This window comes from Cydia fagiglandana, chromosome 22, assembly GCF_963556715.1.
Source record: "Cydia fagiglandana chromosome 22, ilCydFagi1.1, whole genome shotgun sequence".
Taxonomy (NCBI): Eukaryota; Metazoa; Arthropoda; class Insecta; order Lepidoptera; family Tortricidae; genus Cydia; species Cydia fagiglandana.
This window is the reverse complement of record NC_085953.1, coordinates 12,864,199-12,883,864: the sequence shown is the minus strand read 5'-3', so window position 1 is coordinate 12,883,864 and position 19,666 is coordinate 12,864,199. Positions and strand designations below refer to the sequence as shown.

General features: G+C 43.4%; 1 protein-coding gene across 1 annotated transcript in view; it reads left to right on the top strand.

The window, feature by feature from the left end:
* Positions 1-19,220, top strand: part of LOC134675470 (lysine-specific demethylase RSBN1L) — a 31,973-nt gene extending 12,753 nt beyond the window's left edge. The window contains exons 2-14 of the mRNA XM_063533740.1: positions 189-855; positions 1,421-1,594; positions 2,758-2,875; positions 3,668-3,856; positions 4,270-4,410; positions 4,978-5,114; positions 5,626-5,765; positions 7,806-7,956; positions 10,808-10,947; positions 12,017-12,139; positions 12,903-13,092; positions 15,163-18,961; positions 19,144-19,220. Of these exons, the coding sequence (XP_063389810.1) occupies positions 189-855; positions 1,421-1,594; positions 2,758-2,875; positions 3,668-3,856; positions 4,270-4,410; positions 4,978-5,114; positions 5,626-5,765; positions 7,806-7,956; positions 10,808-10,947; positions 12,017-12,139; positions 12,903-13,092; positions 15,163-15,424 (2,432 nt within the window). The 3' untranslated portion in view covers positions 15,425-18,961; positions 19,144-19,220. The remainder of the gene's footprint in view (positions 1-188; positions 856-1,420; positions 1,595-2,757; positions 2,876-3,667; positions 3,857-4,269; positions 4,411-4,977; positions 5,115-5,625; positions 5,766-7,805; positions 7,957-10,807; positions 10,948-12,016; positions 12,140-12,902; positions 13,093-15,162; positions 18,962-19,143) is intronic.
* The last annotated feature ends 446 nt before the right edge of the window (positions 19,221-19,666 follow it).

The window sequence follows — 19,666 nt, the reverse complement described above, 5'->3', positions numbered from 1 at the left end:
TCTCTCTAGCGCCCGTTGACATGTAATAATTTTTCTTTGAGCTTTTGCCGTGAATTTCCAAGTTTGGCTTCCGTACATATGTAATGAGTCCCTAATTCATTTCCCAAATCGCGCCATGACAAGCGTCTATAGGCTGCTATCATCACGTTTGTTTCTAACCGTCGTTAAAAATATGTTTTCTTTCTCAGGCAAAAAGCGTAAGCGCAGCGCAGACTCAAACGAGCTCTGTCTCTGGGGAGACAGCGTCAAGCCCGCCAAGCTCACCAAGATCTGGCCAGTTTTCGACTCCGGAGGGTACGGTGACGCCGCCATCCTCACTCTCCACGTCCTGCAGAAGACCCCGCCGGTCCACAACCCCCTACTCTTCAATGATAGTTTCAGTCTCTCCCCCCTCCAAGAATTTGGCTTAAACGCCTCTTGGAGGCAGACGCAGCTGAATAAAAGCTTCCCAAATGATGAAGTCACTAGACGAGTCTTCGGCTCCGTCTCAAGACAGCTAAGAATAATAAACGCGCATTTCCACGAATCCATGTTCAAATACAAATACCCAAGAGTCACTCGACAGAATGTCTTACTGGAAAACACAGTTAGAAGACCAGCGCATTACAGCTTGACTATGAAAGCTATTCGCTTCCAACCGACTCCGAGACGAGACTTGCCATGTTATGGGAACTTGGAGTTACCGTTTAAAGTGAAACAGGAGACGGGGACTGCGCCGCAGATATTTACGACCAGCGGCAGAAGTGTTGGTGATAAAGTGGATGTTAAAGTGAAAGTGGAGGATAGGGTCAAAGTGGAGGATAGGGTTAAAGTGGAAAAGGAGAAGGAGAGAGACAAAGAAAGGGAGAGAGAAAGGTGAGTTGTAGATATTAGATTTGTTTTTATTTACTATGCTTCTTAATTGACGGTTTTGACAAGCTTTTATTTAGTTTCACCTGTTCTGTTGTCTGCATGTTGGTCTGTAATCAAATCTTTTAAATTAAATTTGAGCCACTTCTTGGTTTCCAATGAAGCTGATAATTTGCACACATGAAACAATATAACAATATTATGGGGTCCCATCGAGCTGATCTGATTGATGATGGACCCAGGGGGTGGCCTCCAACTCAGTAATATTTATAAAACAACGCAAACTAATTGTGTTTGGGTTTCTTAGAATGGTCTCGGTGCGGAGGCCTTATTAAATTGTACAGTGGGACTAAATCGAGTATCTAAGTTGACTCCGTTGTTGGCGTGGTCTCGGAGAAGACTAGCTAAAGTTGACATCACCATCTAGCCGCGCGAGTTTTTCGAACTACCCGCGCTCGGTCTTGTCGTTTTGTTATTAGTTGCATGTTGAAAAAAAAGTACAGTTAACGGTAAGAGTTTGTGTCAAAAATGAATTTTTTTTCAAAAACCTTTTTTTAAATCCCGCTTTTAGATCGTCCCACTCCTCCCGTCACTCGTCGTGCCACCACTGCCGGCGGCGGGCGCGGATCAAGCGCGCGTCCATCGGCGTGCAGTGCCGCCGCCCCGCGCCCGCCGCCTCCGCCCCGGCCGTCGTCGTGGACCCCAGAGACGAGAACCCCACACTTAAAGGACTCAAGTACCACAGGTCGGTCACCCCCTGACCACAGAATAAATAATACTACTAGGTGCAGAAGACTCACTCTAACAAAACCCGTCTCTTACGAGCAGGACAGATATGGCCGCTAGGTGGCGACATGTGGCCACCATAGTAGAACTGATGACTGCTGGGGCAGAAAGATTCTTGAGTGGCAACAACGAATCGGAAGATGCAATCAGAAGGCTTTAAACCAGTGGTGGACAAACGGCCCGCGGGCCATCTCCGGCCTGCGAATGGATTTTATCCGGCCCGCCGCTGGTCCTATGAAATAATTAGTATATGGCATTGGCCCACGATTATCGCAAATCAAAATAAATTTTGGCTACAATTCTGGCCCCCCATGAAGAAAGTTTGCCCACCACTGCTTTAAACAAAGAAGGGTACATACAAGTGAAAAAAGATAGCCCACTAGTTGTTGTGGAAACACATGAGTTACTTTTACTTATATAGTAAGTCAAACCTTCGAAGGAGTTGGAGGAGGCCTTTGCCGACAGGCACACTGAACCAAGAGACTTCATATAAACGTTCAAAACTAAAAACCAACAATCATGTTCAGAATAAAGGGCTCTTCTTCTTCCTGGCGTTATCCCGGCATTTTGCCACGGCTCATGGGAGCCTGGGGTCCGCTTGACAACTAATCCCATGATTTGACGTAGGCACTAGTTTTTACGAAAGCGACTGCCATCTGACCTTCCAACCCAGAGGGGAAACTAGGCCTTATTGGGATTAGTCCGGTTTCCTCACGATGTTTTCCTTCACCGAAAAGCGACTGGCAAATATCAAATGATATTTCGTACATAAGTTCCGAAAAACTCATTGGTACGAGCCGGGGTTTGAACCCGCGACCTCCGGATTGAAAGTCGCACGCTCTTACCGCTAGGCCACCAGCGCTTCATGTTCAGAATAAAGGGCTATATAAATAAATAAAAAGCCAAACCTTAATCATGTGTATAGCCAAAAAAATTTGTACAATATCCTAATCTGACATGATGGCAGTGGTCATTCAATTCATCCAGGAAATGTAGGTTAATACATTCACTGCTAAGAACATGCTAGGTATGTTTGTTCATTTTGTGTTGGGTATGGGGCGCTTGGCCCTGAAAGTGACATTGTTAACAATAACTCAATAAAAATAAAATGTTTGTTCCCAGACTAATGCGGGTAGACACCCATCCAAACGGTGGCGCTAGTGTCGTCTATTTGCACCAGAGGGACGTGGACATGTTGTCTGCGAGTCAGCAGGAGTCTCTCGCCAAAGAGTTCCTTAAGGTAAACTGTATAAATACATACCAATTATTTTTTGCTTTTTAGCTCCTGGGTGTTTTTTGAAAGTGGTTTTTAGGGTTCCGTACCTCAAAAGGTAAAAACGGAAACCTTATAGAATCACTTGTGCTTCTGTCTTTCTGTCTGTCTGTCTGTCCGTCTGTCACATCCTATTTTCTCAAAAACTACTGCACCAATTAACTTGAAATTTGGTACACATATGTAAATTAGTTACCCAAAGACGGACATATATAAATTAATTTTAAACATGAAAGAGCGCATGTTAAGAAAATCAAATATTTTTTTTTGTAATTTTAAAATATATGGGTTAGTAGATCCCCCTCCCCCTTTATCTCTAAAACTACTGGGTCAAAAATGTTGATAAAAATACACAAAATAGTTCTTTACCTATACCAGCGGTCGGCAACCACCGGCCCGGGCCCGCGAACCTGTCACATGCGGCCCGCGAGCCTCCCAGGCTTATATGGCTGGCTTTGTATGTAATATTAACAAATGACAATGTCTGATAAAGTTATAAATATTAACAAAGTGTGGCCCGCGTCCACTTCGTTAACTGCTATGTGGCCCTTGGCTGCTAAAAGGTTGCCGACCGCTGACCGCTGGTTGGTTATAAATGACTGGAAAACCTATAAGAAATGTGCAGTCAAGTGGAAGTCGGACGTAATGTACGCGATGACCCTTAGAACGCGAATCCGATTCGCACTTGGCCGGTTTTTTTTTACTTAAAAATATTTTTTATGTACCATCAAACATCCTAATCCATCCTTTGTCCCACAGCTAGTGTTTTCCGAGGACAGCGAAGGTTGGGCGCACCACGTGTGCGGCGTAGTACGAGGCGCGGCCGGTGCCTTCCCTTGCCTACTGCAGTACTTAGCCGACACACATACAAATCTCACCGTCAAGGCTGGTGTCTTAGCGAGAGCGTCAGACATAGAAACTACCACTATCAGTCGGTATTACCAGCAGGTAAGTCGATAGATGTGGGCTCGAAGGTAGTTTAAGGGCCAGTTGCACCAACCACATTTGACAGACTGATCAACGTCAGCCGGCGCGCCCCGGCGCTTAACTGTGAAACTTTCCATACATAAAAATTTAGCGAACTCTTTAACAATACGAACAGTTTGGTGCAACCGACCCTAAGACAGCTCTACTGTTGGCATTATGTGTGTGTAATAAGATGCTGAGCGTCCGTGCCCTCTACAGTACTTGGCCGAACCTTAAATTAAATGAATCTACAGTGTCTGTGACTATTGTTTAAACTTTTTTTCTTTTGTTTCATTCCAAACACATCTAAACCTGGATTTAGTTGTGTTTGTTTGTAACATTGTTTTGGCATAAAATGCAATACATGTTACATAATGTGATTTCTTGTTTGTCAGGTGCAACAATCATACGCCGCGGGAACGTTTCGCTGCGGCCCCCTACACCAGATCTCACTGGTCGGCACTGTGCACGAAGAAGTAGGCGGCTACTTTCCGGACATGCTGAGAATGCTGGCCGCCAACCCTTTTCTTAATCTGGTAAGTTATCCCTAGTGTATGTAATAAACAAAAAAGTATGTAAATATATAACTCGAAATATGCGGCAGCATGACTGCTCCATCTAATTCTGCTATGGAGAACATTTACGTGTTAGTCTACGCAAATTAAATTATTTTCGTTTACCTCGAAACATGGAACAAGATGGGTGCGTTACATTTTGGTGCCGTGACCAGGATCATTAAATAATAGAATGAAACATACTTTGCGCAAAAACTTATATTAATAAAATTAAACTAAGTAGTATGCTATCTTTGAAAGGGTAGGCGCCTTAGATGATTTGATTTGTTCCCTAGTTTTAATTTAATATTTCTTTGAATTTAAGATAGTCTAACCAGATTCTAGGCCTTAAAATGGTCGTTCAATCCCAGTATTATAATAATGAATAAGTAATAATGAATATTTATTTTCTCTGATTTATAAAACTAATTTTTAGTATTGCAAAGTTGCATTTTTCATGTAAGGCTTTTGTTTGTTAATGTACTTCTGATTACATCAAAATGTTTAGTAAGTTTTTAGCTGACGTAATGGAATAATCGTTTTGTTCAGACAATGCCGTGGGGCCCGATGTCGGCAGTGGAGATGGAGCCCCAAGAGTCCAACGACGGCCCCATCCTGTGGATCCGCCCCGGCGAGCAACTCGTGCCCACGGCCGAGCTCGGCAAGAGCCCTATCAAGAAACGACGGTGACTATTTTTATTTATTGTATGTCATACGTAAAGGAACGTATTAGCGTATTAGCGGCGGCGCCGCCGGCGTAAGTGTTAGGTAATTTCGTCATTACCTATAACGAAATCGTTTAGATCCCAAAAAGTCGGCCAAGTTACTGTTTATTAAATAAAACGCATCTATATTCTTGCTGAAATACTAAACGTTTGGTTTTTTTAAAATAAAAAATGTAATATTTGACGTTTTTTAAGTACCAAATCTTGACATCCGCATCCGCATCCGCGGATGTGAGGCTTTAAATATCCGCATCCGCATCTGCGGATGTCAAAACATCTGCATCCGCAACATCCCTGCACCGATGGACAGTTAAGAGTGTTGTTGTTTGTCCGACGATCGCCTCGCCTAAAGGACGCTAAGCACGAAGTATTTCGTACATTGACCCGCCATTTCCTATCTCTATCGCACACGCATAATTATATTGCTGTCCCGCTGTGTAAAAGTGTTTAAAAATGTATTTTGTGCAATTAGGACGGGCATCAACGAGCTCCGCAACCTGCAGTACCTGCCGCGCTACAGCGAGGCGCGAGAGTTCCTGTTCGAGGACCGCACGCGCGCGCACGCCGACCACGTCGGCCACGGCCTCGACCGCATCACCACCGCCGCCGTCGGTCAGTCATTCTCTCTAGGGGCCCACTGATACAGGACGGGCATCAACGAGCTCCGCAACCTGCAGTACCTGCCGCGCTACAGCGAGGCGCGAGAGTTCCTGTTCGAGGACCGCACGCGCGCGCACGCCGACCACGTCGGCCACGGCCTCGACCGCATCACCACCGCCGCCGTCGGTCAGTCATTCTCTCTAGGGGCCCACTGATACAGGACGGGCATCAACGAGCTCCGCAACCTGCAGTACCTGCCGCGCTACAGCGAGGCGCGAGAGTTCCTGTTCGAGGACCGCACGCGCGCGCACGCCGACCACGTCGGCCACGGCCTCGACCGCATCACCACCGCCGCCGTCGGTCAGTCATTCTCTCTAGGGGCCCACTGATACAGGACGGGCATCAACGAGCTCCGCAACCTGCAGTACCTGCCGCGCTACAGCGAGGCGCGAGAGTTCCTGTTCGAGGACCGCACGCGCGCGCACGCCGACCACGTCGGCCACGGCCTCGACCGCATCACCACCGCCGCCGTCGGTCAGTCATTCTCTCTAGGGGCCCACTGATACAGGACGGGCATCAACGAGCTCCGCAACCTGCAGTACCTGCCGCGCTACAGCGAGGCGCGAGAGTTCCTGTTCGAGGACCGCACGCGCGCGCACGCCGACCACGTCGGCCACGGCCTCGACCGCATCACCACCGCCGCCGTCGGTCAGTCATTCTCTCTAGGGGCCCACTGATACAGGACGGGCATCAACGAGCTCCGCAACCTGCAGTACCTGCCGCGCTACAGCGAGGCGCGAGAGTTCCTGTTCGAGGACCGCACGCGCGCGCACGCCGACCACGTCGGCCACGGCCTCGACCGCATCACCACCGCCGCCGTCGGTCAGTCATTCTCTCTAGGGGCCCACTGATACAGGACGGGCATCAACGAGCTCCGCAACCTGCAGTACCTGCCGCGCTACAGCGAGGCGCGAGAGTTCCTGTTCGAGGACCGCACGCGCGCGCACGCCGACCACGTCGGCCACGGCCTCGACCGCATCACCACCGCCGCCGTCGGTCAGTCATTCTCTCTAGGGGCCCACTGATACAGGACGGGCATCAACGAGCTCCGCAACCTGCAGTACCTGCCGCGCTACAGCGAGGCGCGAGAGTTCCTGTTCGAGGACCGCACGCGCGCGCACGCCGACCACGTCGGCCACGGCCTCGACCGCATCACCACCGCCGCCGTCGGTCAGTCACTCTCTCTAGGGGCCCACTGATACAGGACGGGCATCAACGAGCTCCGCAACCTGCAGTACCTGCCGCGCTACAGCGAGGCGCGAGAGTTCCTGTTCGATTGCCAGTATTGCAGTAATGAGTGGACGTAATGAACCGAGCGGCCGGCGCGGCGTCCAATTTAAACAAATGCTAACACCCTTAATTCTAATTTTAAATTATTTATTTCATGTGATTTACACACAGATATACAAAACAACAAGCATGCAACACATTAAAAGTTGACAAATAGATTTAATACAGTGCGGTAGCCAAACTATTCAATTTTAGCTACCACTGTATCACACTTGTAGGGGAATGTATAGTCCCTCACCGTGGAGCGTTATGGGACAGTCTGGTTTTTCCAATCACTTTCAATGCACGCTGACTAAATCTCCTAGACGCTCTACGCTCCGCTGAAACGCGCCGCTGGACCCTCGCCTTTCTAACAAACTGAACTGTCAAAATTATGGATATAAATTAGAAACAACTAACTTACTTACTAAATACCTCCTCAATCCTTTTGGTTTACTCCGAGTTTTTTCTTCCATTAATAAACTTACCTACCTTGCCTTAGAACTAGAAAATATACAATAAAAGTCACACCAGACCGAAAAAAAAAACAGTTAATTTTGGACCATAATTGGGAGCTTTGGAGTATAGTTGGGAGGTTTTACGGTAATTATTTTTTTATGATTACCGAACAATCTACCTCGACTCTCAAGGAGATCAAGGGAACCAAGCTTTCATATTCTTTAATTTGAAACTAACAACTTATCATACGTATTTATTAAACAGGGGTGTTAAAAGCCATCAACTGCGGCGGCGACGAGGGGCGCGGCCGCATCACCAAGGACGTGGTCGCGTTCCACGCGGCCGACTTCAACAAGCTCGTTCAACTGCTGCAACTGGACTTGTACGAGCCGCCCATCTCGCAGTGCGTCACGTGGTGAGTCCTGTGTCATCTAACAAAGCCATCAGCTGCGGCGGCGACGATACCGCGGCCGCATCACCAAGGACGTGGTCGCGTTCCACGCGGCCGACTTCAACAAGCTCGTTCAACTGCTGCAACTGGACTTGTACGAGCCGCCCATCTCGCAGTGCGTCACGTGGTGAGTCCTGTGTCATCTAACAAAGCCATCAGCTGCGGCGGCGACGATACCGCGGCCGCATCACCAAGGACGTGGTCGCGTTCCACGCGGCAGACTTCAACAAGCTCGTGCAACTGCTGCAACTGGACTTGTACGAGCCGCCCATCTCGCAGTGCGTCACGTGGTGAGTCCTGTGTCATCTAACAAAGCCATCAGCTGCGGCGGCGACGATACCGCGGCCGCATCACCAAGGACGTGGTCGCGTTCCACGCGGCAGACTTCAACAAGCTCGTTCAACTGCTGCAACTGGACTTGTACGAGCCGCCCATCTCGCAGTGCGTCACGTGGTGAGTCCTGTGTCATCTAACAAAGCCATCAGCTGCGGCGGCGACGAGACCGCGGCCGCATCACCAAGGACGTGGTCGCGTTCCACGCGGCAGACTTCAACAAGCTCGTGCAACTGCTGCAACTGGACTTGTACGAGCCGCCCATCTCGCAGTGCGTCACGTGGTGAGTCCTGTGTCATCTAACAAAGCCATCAGCTGCGGCGGCGACGATACCGCGGCCGCATCACCAAGGACGTGGTCGCGTTCCACGCGGCACGCGGCAGACTTCAACAAGCTCGTGCAACTGCTGCAACTGGACTTGTACGAGCCGCCCATCTCGCAGTGTGTCACGTGGTGAGTCCTGTGTCATCTAACAAAGCCATTAGCTGCGGCGGCGACGAGACCGCGGCCGCATCACCAAGGACGTGGTCGCGTTCCACGCGGCAGACTTCAACAAGCTCGTGCAACTGCTGCAACTGGACTTGTACGAGCCGCCCATCTCGCAGTGTGTCACGTGGTGAGTCCTGTGTCATCTAACAAAGCCATTAGCTGCGGCGGCGACGAGACCGCGGCCGCATCACCAAGGACGTGGTCGCGTTCCACGCGGCAGACTTCAACAAGCTCGTGCAACTGCTGCAACTGGACTTGTACGAGCCGCCCATCTCGCAGTGCGTCACGTGGTGAGTACTGTGTTATGTACTCACCACGACCATTATTTATAAACTTTTATATTCTTAATTTAAATTTTAACAAGGAGAAACGTCTGCGAACGATGCTATTAGCTTAGAATAAATTTAAAAGTGGAAAAAGATGCATATGGTGGGAATATTTGCTGGCTTGGATGATGTCTTGGTGGCTCAGAGGGCAGAGCGCTGGAGTATCGATCCAGAGGCCGTGAGTACAAGTCTCACCCAAAACAGTAATGTTTCCGCTTTTAAATTTATTCTAACCTTTATATTACTCAACTCTTTAACATTTTTATGACTTTCAAAATATGGACCAATCCACTTGAGGAAGTATGCAAAAAGCAAAAATCTGTAAATACATATAGCCCCAGATCGCGGAGCAATGCCCGTTTGGCCGGGTACTTATTTCCCAGCTGTTCTATTGTATCTGTAAAAAGGGGTGGTTGAATAGTGAGTGGCGCTGTCTGTGATGGTCCCGGGTTCTAATCCCGGTATGGGCGTTTATTATTTGTGCGATGAACACAGATATTTTTTCTTCGAGTCATGGTTGTTTTCTATGTATATAAGTATGTATTTATCTATATAAGTATGTTTATATCGTCGACTAGTACCCATAAGGACTGTATCGTTTATTATAAATACAGATAAAACCTGGTCTAACTGTTGACGTGTGTATTATTTTGTATTACTATGTTCTTAAGGTATAATCTGGGGGTATTTTTAAGACATATCTGATATAAGAATGTTTTACATTTATTTTATTTTAGGGACTTTATGATGATTTTAATACCTTCTAGCAAATGTAATTCGGACAAGCCTATCGAGCTTAATTTGAGACTATTTCACCGATTCCTTAGTACGATTTAAAGAAACAAAAGGTTAATATGCTGCCAAAATATGCCATCTAAGTGTCCTTTTCATGATTGCTCAATTGAACATCCACAGAATAAATGTGGTGTATTTTATCTTTACATGAAAACGACTTTTTATGCAACATTTTGGATTCCCGTCAATTTCTGACGCCAGGGAAATGACGGAAACAGCTAAAAGAATCTACCGAAATCCAAAGCCTAACGGACATTCATGGCGTTGAACCATGGCTAGAACAGGTCGATAGAAACGCTCCATGATGGTTATATTGTATACCAAAGTCGGGGTTGTCGTAAGTAACATGCCATATTTTCAAAAAGGCCACCAAGCACAGATCCAAAACTTTTTTTCCAACTAAAAGAAATGATTAGACTATGCCCAGATGTTTCGCTTTACGAATCATATGTAATTGCTGTTTACATAGTACGATTTTTTTTTGTGTAATACTTATCTTGTTCGCAAACCGTAAATTTTCTTGTAGTATTTGTCCGAAATCGTTGTAGTTACTCGGGAGGATTGGGTAAATATTGTCCAAACCATATGCTTTACGTGATCTCCCAGGACGAAATGTTACTTATTATTAAAGCACTAATTAAACTATATGTGTAATTTTTTAATAAAAACATAATACCAGAAAAAACGGCTAAGTAAAGTTGTATTTATAATAAACGATACAGTCCTTAGTACAAGCTATGCTTAGTTTGGGACTAGGTCGATCTGTGTAAGATGTCCCCAATATTTATTTATTATGCACTTTTGCAGCTGTGTGCAATTGTACAGTGAAATCACTAAAATATGATCCCTGACGATTTATTGTTTATTTACAGGCTAGAAGAAGCTAAGCTTAACCAACTTCGGCGAGAGGGTGTCCGCTACTCTCGCCTGCCGCTCTGTGACGATGACATTTACTTTCTGCCACGGAATATTATACATCAGTTCCGGACCGTCTCAGCCGTTACTTCTGTTGGTGAGTGTAAATACTCTTTAAAATCAGTTTGAAAAGGTGCATTTTATCCTCTATAGTCCGTTTTTTTTAGCATTAGAAATAACTTTGCAGAAGTAAGCTTGTGGTTCCAAATCAGGCACTTTTAGCGGTAATAATTTGAAGTAAATTATAAGTATTGAACATGCTACATTAGATAATTCAATCATTATTAACAATTAAAGAGCCTGATAAAAACTTGCTTCTGTGGAGTAGCATTAGAAAATGCTAAAAAAACGAACTATAGAGTACTTCGTGTATTTGATACACATTTTGAGTTTACGTTAGCAGGTAGGATAAGCTTTAAAGCGGCGATATTGAAAGATAAATATTTAATTTAAGCTAAGTTGTGAGCTAAATGTTTTTTGAAAAGAAACAGTGCGGTGGGACCATGGTAATATTCATCATCATCATCTCAGCCATAAGACGTTCACTGCTAAACATATGCCTCCCCCTTATACGGGGGGTGAATGCCATAATCGCCACGCTTGGCAGGCGGGTTGGCGATCGCAGTGGAGTACACCGAATTTGAGGGACGCTGCTGCCCGTCCACCGGTGGCCTTGGACGTAGTTTAAGGACATACCCGGGTCCCGGGTACCGTGTCGGGTGGTAATATTATCGCCTAAGAAATAAAAAGAATGCAAATAAAATGACTTGGAAAGTATTAATCATGAGAAAATTTTAACTTAACAAATAAAAATGTTGTGATAAATGTGTTTACATAGGTCATATTTGATAATAGAAATATAAGCGAATGGCATAAAAGGGTATGGGTAGAAATTCGGATGGGAAAAAATGCGAATGGATAATTTACTACGCGGATTTAACGATTCTGGGTAAAAAATCTATACACTCCCTTGTATCATATTTCACGTGTATTTCTTGTAATAAATAATATTGTATTTTTATTTTTGTATTCTTTGGAATCAATGGGCAAAATTGGCTCTATTCAAAAGGGGGAGATACTCGCCTCGAGCGTCTCAAGTGAAAAAGGCTTAAGGTTTAACTTAAAAAATGTCGTCTAAGTTTAATGAATAACGACGTATGTCGCAGCGTGGCACCTGCGGCTGAAGCAGTACTACCCCGCCTCCGAGGCCTCCTCGCCCGCCGACGAGCGCCGCGCGGCCGAGGCGCCGCCCGTGCACACTGGTAACACATCTTATCATCCTACAGCCCGTTACAGACGGACCGATAATACCTATATATTTGTCGCAGACCGTCTATCTATAATGAATGTCATACAGGGCTGCGTTTGATGGAATGTCAAGTATTAGAAATACTCTATGCTTGAGTGTGTTTGACTGCGATACAGTGACTTATTTGAATGACCCGAACAGCTTCTTTAATGGATTGGTTCCTGGCTGATTCTGAGGACAGCCCGAAATAAGAGGATAATTTAAATCTTCTCGGGGCAGCGGTGTACGGTTGGAGCCGGTAAAGGTTTATTTGACGTTCATAAGCGCATTGTAATATGCCTACTTGAATAAACTATTTTTTATCTTTATCTTTATCCTGAGTGGAATCGTCAGTCAGATTTGAATTGAAATAGTGTCGCAGTCAACCTCGCTACATTCCTATAATTAATATTTTATGAATTCTATCGTTTTAGCTGTGCCGTTCATGGAGTATCTTTAATTTTATCTGCTCCCCGTCATATTAATATACTTACCGTAAGATAGTCAAATATATCTTAAAGTATAGCTAAGCACCACACAACGATACCAAGACAAATATCGCTCTCTCTCTCTAGCACTACATAGTGAGAAAGACGAAATATACCAAAATATATGGTAATATACCGAGCGATAACATCTTAAGGTATCTTAAGATGCCTTGCTATAAGATATCGTAATGTCATCATCATCTTTGTCCCGGCTTTTGCCACTACACTAGGAAAACACCTTATTTGATGAAAAATCATTAGTATTTTTCCTTTTAGAACCCAAGAAATCGTCAACAACTAAACACATAGTGGGTGTCATCGAAATGCGAGCGCTCAGCGCCAAATTCCAGGAACAACCCGCTTTGAAGATTGCGGAGAACAGAAAAAGCACAGAAACTCAAACCAAGACCGAAAAAACAGAAGAGAAGAAGGAGAAAAAAGAATCTAGAGAGAAAGAGAGAGACAGGTAAATTACGTTTTTTTTATTAATGCATGTTAACTGTAAGATGTACTGTTATGAAAAGATCTGTCCCGCTGAGTTTCTTGTCGGTCCCTACAATAGGAAATATTGCGCAAAACTACGTAGGGGGATCCACTAACACATTCAGAGGGTCTATTGCGAAATAAAAAATCTGAATTTCGTTATCTGCTTCTCTATCGCTCTTGCATATACGAACGATAGAGAAGCATATAAGGAAATTTAAATTATTGCGTTTCGCGGTAGGTCCTTGTAAAGAAACCGCCTTAATGCATCAATTTCATATTTATTCGCAACAAATTATCTGTGAACTGTGAACTTTGTAAGAAAAAACTGTGTAAGGCGTAGTATGTACAAGCAGGCGTGGCTCACTCCGCGATTTCGTCGCTTTGCTACAAGTAGCTAAAAGTACATCCGTTCGACCCCAATTTTGGTGTTTGCCTTAAGCCGCGCGTGGTGCTGTCGCCACCTAGCGGCCATATCTGTGGTGATCGTGACAGGCGCGTTTTGTTAGAGAGTTAAATTGAGTCTTCTGTACCTAGTACTATTATTTATTCTGTGGTACAAGTTACTCTTTGCATATTTAATTACACAAACGGGTCTACTGCGATATAATTTCATTGTTTTTACATTAAATTCCGGCGTTTCAGCTGTGGTCACGGACAAACTTACAAACAATAAAATTATATTGCGGTAATTAAATATGTGTACAAAACTGTTAAAGTGTTATAAGTTACTCCAAAAAGGATTTGAAGTAGAGAGTTACTGTCATGGTAAATTATGTAGCTACAGTTCATTTACTGCCATCTTTCGACAGAAGATTAACACTGTTTGAACGCCATTTGACTTTCATCCTTATTCTTTAACTGATATGTGTTAACTTTTTTAAATATTAATATTCACGCCATCTACTCGAGCATAGGCTGAAGGTTGTGGCGCCATCGCTCGAAAACATGGAACCATACATTTGGCCTATAGTCAAGTAGATGGCGTGAATATCAATATTTAATAAGTTAACACATATCAGTGAAAGAATAAGGATCAAAGTCAAATGGCGTTCTAACAGTTTTATCTTCTGTCGAAAGATGGCAGTTAATTTACAGTGGCTACATAATTTACTTTGACAATCCGTCTCTATAGACTTTATTCTCTTTGGTTAGTCTATGGTTTGGGATGTGCACTAGAGCTGCACTTTGGTGGCAGAACATTGCATTAATACTCCTATTGAGGAGATAATTAAATCTTCTCCGGCAGAGATAGCGTTAGAGCCAGCGTAGCTTTATTTGACGTCCATAAGCGCATTGCAATATGCCTACTTGAACAATAAACAAGTCACAGTAAAAAAGATGAGATGACAGTAAAAAAGTCAAAAATGGACGGCAAAGTCGACTTTGCCGTCTAAAAAATAGGTCGCGAAGCGCGTAGTTTATGGTCAGTCAAAAATTAAAAAGTTAAAAACATTGCAGTCTCGATTTTGGGACTGCAATGTTGCATAGAAATTCCATTATATGTCGAGTTCCAAACTTTTTAAAAGTTGAAATGACCATATCAAATGAAGGCACAGGCCCATTAAACAGCCAAACAGATGATTAGTACCGCGACTATTTAGATGTCTCAAATAGGTTGGCGTATTTTTGGCAGAAAAATAAACTTCTATTTTTTTATTAAAAAAAATAAAAAGGTGACAAGGGCTTTTTTCTGTCAAAATATACTTGGTCAAGCAGATCTTGTCAGTAGAAAAAGGCGGCAAATTTGAAAAATGTAGGCGCGAAGGGATAGTGTCTCATAGAAAATTTGAATTTCGCGCCTTTTTCTACTGACAAGATTTGCTTAACCATCTATATATATGTAAGAACGTTGCTCTTGTAAAATATTTCTATGATATTTATATTTCTTGCACCATTTTTGAGAAAAGCACTATATATGACTCGGCTGGAAGGCTATTTGCTGGCTTCGGATTCAATTAAACGGACTCCCAAGGTCGTCCGTTTAAAACGAATCCTCAGCCTGCAGGTAGCTACTTCCGAGCCTCGACAATAATGTACTATTATCTTACAGAATGGAACGGACAGATGGAACCGCTAAAGTAGAGCGGTCAGACGACAAACACAGAAAGGATGAGAAGCATAAAGAACACAAACACGACCATCATAGGAGGCACTCGTCGTCAAGTCGACACAAGTCGAGCCATCACAAGTCCGAGCGTCGGGACAAGTCTAAGGAGCGCAGGAAAGAGAAGGAGCATAGGAGAGACGAGAAGAAAGATAAACATAAGGAGAAGGAGGTTAAACAGGAGATAGTGAATCGTGCGCCGGACTAATAGTGTAGTGGGGGTGCTGAGTTTCAAGCCCTTCGTACAAAGGTATGTACAAGTAAACTACGGCCACCGGACGTGGAGAGTTTAGTGCATTGACCTTTTGTTATCTGCCAAATGTTGGGCGCCAATGTAACGTTGTTGTTTAAGGAAAGGATGCTTAAATAACAAATAGCGAAAGTGAAAAGCAAATTTAAATACCCTTTGGGCAAGCCGGAGTTAAACGGCGCTTTTTAACTTGTAAAATAAGGTGCTGAATTGTCTCAAATTATGCATGCCGGTGGTAACGGAGTTATATAAACGCAGTTGTTTTCTATGGGATATATAAAGTCACTACGCAGAGTATGGCTGGTAAAAAAAACATCATGTACGTAATATGTCACAACGAAATGGGGTTGTTAACTGTCAACGATTTGCATAGATGGCGCCATCATAGCTTGCCCCTTTTTCTATGAGATTTGGCTTAAAGGGCTGGCATCCAAGTCACAAAATTCTATAAAAAAAGAATTGACACTATTCCATAGTCTAATAAAACATGGTCTTCTCTTCCCAGAGTGACACAGGCCTACGTCACAATAACATGGCCGCTGTATATAGCGCTAAAGCAAATTATCATATAGCGCTGTCGCATGATGACGTAGGCTTGTGTCAGTCAGATGACCTAGAAAAGACGGGAAGAGAGTACCAGGCGGAGTATATTATTATACCATGCACTATTCTAGGGATTGACAGGGCAAGCTATGCTGGCACCATCTGCATTGCGACACGAAATTGTAGCAAAAGGTCAACGTACGACACTCTTATACCCGGTGGTCGCACTTTAAGGAAAGGGTTGACAACAACTGTATTCCTAAAAAAAAACTAATTTTGATCATTAATGTATATCACCTTATACGCAGGGCCTTAAATAATTTGTGTGTTAGACTTTTATTGACTGATTTTAATAATATATTTTAAACTGAAGGGTAAATGTGTACCTTTACCGGGAACTTTCAAACTGTTTCAACATCGAAGTAGAATCGATATCTGTTACTCTGTTGGTTACTTTCTTGTAGCTCGAAATGTGTGTTAAAGTCAATGTTTGGACATTTTAAATAATTTATTTAAATAATACCGCTATGAGAAAATCTTTTGGGCATTGGAATTGTATCTATGTAATACCTTTAAAGGAGCGATTCTTGTTTATATATATTCGGGGATCTCGGAAACGGCTCTAACGATTTCGATGAAATTTGCTAGCTTATAGAATTCGGGGTCGAAAAATCGATCTAGCTAGGTCTTATCTCTGGGAAAACGCGCATCCTCCGGGTGCCGTCATCTCTCTCGTCCTTTGGCCTATATTATTAAAATATTCAAACATTGCCTTTAAACTGTTTAAACGTATAACTTAGCCTAGAGTAACCATAGCAGTAATCAATGACAATATACCTAAAGTCCTTGCAGTAAGGTGCATTTTCCCTCGTGTCCGGGCCTTGTCCTGAGTCCTAGGTATTAATGTGTACATAGTCTAGACTTAAGAGGTCTCCTAGAGGCTAAGAGGTACGAATGAAAGCGCAGTTCTTTATTTAAAACCCAGTGATTTTTCCACTTATTTAATCATTAAACTTAAATTATAACGATGAAAAAATTAAAAATAAGTTTTTTGGCGAAAATATGGCTTCCATTTTTTTTTTCACTGCGTCGTGTGATTTGAAAGAATTTTACGAAAATGATTATAGTTATAAAATTTTAAACAAGATAAAAATATTCACACAATATTTCTAAAAGTTGCACTAAGAGTAAATATATATGCATATAAAGCGAAGACGCTTTCCACATAGATTTTCGTACACTGACCCGCCTGTTGCTATCTCTATTGCGCGCGCATAACTATATTGCTGTCCCGCTCAAGATGCCAGTTGTAAATGTCACTGTGCGAGCTTGACACCAATATAATTATGCGAGTGCAATAGAGATAGCAACAGGGTCAATGTACGAAAATCTACATGGAAAGCATCTCTTCTTTAGATTAATTAAGTAGTAGATCTTAAAGATGTTTTGTGATTTTTCTAATAGTTTAAGTCCACCATTTTGTATTGTTGTGGCCACTGCTTTTAAATTAAATAATTAATTACTGAAATTACATATAAATATGTATATTTGAGTTAAATTTCGCTTTTTTTTAAATTACACAAATAGTGGTCATAAGCTAAACTTGTAAATACATAATCAAAATTTCTGAAATGTATTTGACATAGTGGAAATGTTTTTTAACATATTTCTAGTAACATCTGTTATCCTATTGTTACCGCACCAATTAAAATATTCGCCAAAATGGGAGCAACTAAAAAAAAAATACTTTCCAATTTAGCGTCATAAAATAGATTATGGGGTGTTTTTCCACCCCTTAGCCGAAATCGCATAAATCAAAGATGGCCTGTAAAGTTGATGTGGGGTTTACCTATTTCCCACATGATTTAGAACTTTGTTTCAAGGTGTTAGGGTTCAATTTCATATAATTTCTGACACTCTTATGCCTTATAAAGGGAAAAACATTTTTTCCTAAGTTGTTCCCTGGTATAAATTTGGTGCGGTGCAAAGTGGTGCAAATACAGTAATTAATAGTGATGCAACGGATAGTTGTTTGGCCGGATACCGGCCTGATCATTGGCCGAATATTCGGTAACCGGCCGGCGGAACTATACCTATATTTCAGTATTTCAGGTGACCATTGTGCAGGTTTTGACCTGTTTCGTAGTGAACGTTCGCGCGGACTCATTTCTTAGATTCAATTTGCTTATTCCGAAATCGAGCAAAGTTACTATACGGTATCCGGCCGGATATTTAAATAAAGGCCGGATACCGGATAGTAACCGATTATCCGGTGCATCTCTAGTAATTAAGTCAATCTTCTTAGTTGCGTTGTCTCAAACAGAATGATATAAAAATTCGTACGCTAGCTTTGTTCAATCAAATGTTGTGTATACATTTTAAAATCCCGGGAACATTTTTAACACTAAAAGGATACAAAGCATGAAGAAATTCGTACATCGACCTGCCGTTTCCTATCTCTATCGCACGCGCGTAATTATATTGCTGTCTCGCGAATGATGCCGACGGTCGACGCCATTGCGAGCGGGTCGGCTATGTAATTATGTGCGCGCGACAGAGATAGGAAATCGCTGGTATGTATCCTTATTTTAGCATCTACATACAAGAAAAATGTAAAATTTAACCTTTTCAATGCCAATGACCGATATATCCGCACCGCAGGTCCAACGCTAAAGACGGATCGGTCACAGACCACAGAGCAACATAGATCTACGTGCATATGCATAAAGTTCAATATCAATTTTGACACTTCGGTGACGTGGCGTCCGAGTGACAGCGTTTTGTGTCTGACACGGCGTCGAAAAGGTTAAAATTTGTTTTAGAAACAGTTGTGTTAAAATTGTAAAAGCTCGCGTACGCTACCCGATATGTTTTACGTTAGTTAAAGATACAGTATTATTAAAGAATAGTGAAGTATAGTAACCGACCGCACCCCCTTGCCTCTTACGCTGCGTGTTACATAAGCGAACAACTCGCGGCGCGGCGCGGCGCGGCGGGCCCAAGGCGCTCGCGTCCGCAACGAGATCGCCCACGTAGGACACTTCTATAGGTATCAAAGGATTGATTCACCCCGCGCCGCATCGCTTCGCGTTCGCGCATTGTTCGCCTACGTAGTACGCTGCGTTACACTTCAGTACGAGTATACAAAATTGGCACAGAATGTATAGAGAGCCTGTCCAAACGATCTGTTATTTAGAGCAACCCACACTAGCGTCTTTTGAGCGCGGCGTCTAGTCAGCGCTATGGAAAATGGCGTCGCTGCGCCAACGCTGCGTCGAGCAGCAACCATAGAGTTGACTAGACGCCGACGCTCGAGAGACGCTAGTGTGTGATGACCCTTAGGGAGTCTGCTGGGGAGGGCTAGGGAGTCTGAGTCCAAATTGATACAAAAGCAAAATCATTCGGAAAGTAACCAATAACACAATAAACTTTGATTAGACCGGTAATATTTAGTATTGGTTCTCTGTCTATTCGGGGTGGTTAGCCAAGATGCCAATCGTTTACGCCCCGTAACGAACTAAACGCGATTTTTTTTTCATTGTTTTTGACAGATTTTTAGAATCAATATTTGTGTTAGGCTACTTATATCTTAACTTAAAAAACTGCATGTTAGTAAATGTGTGAATACATAATTAGAACACTGGAATCACAATTGTA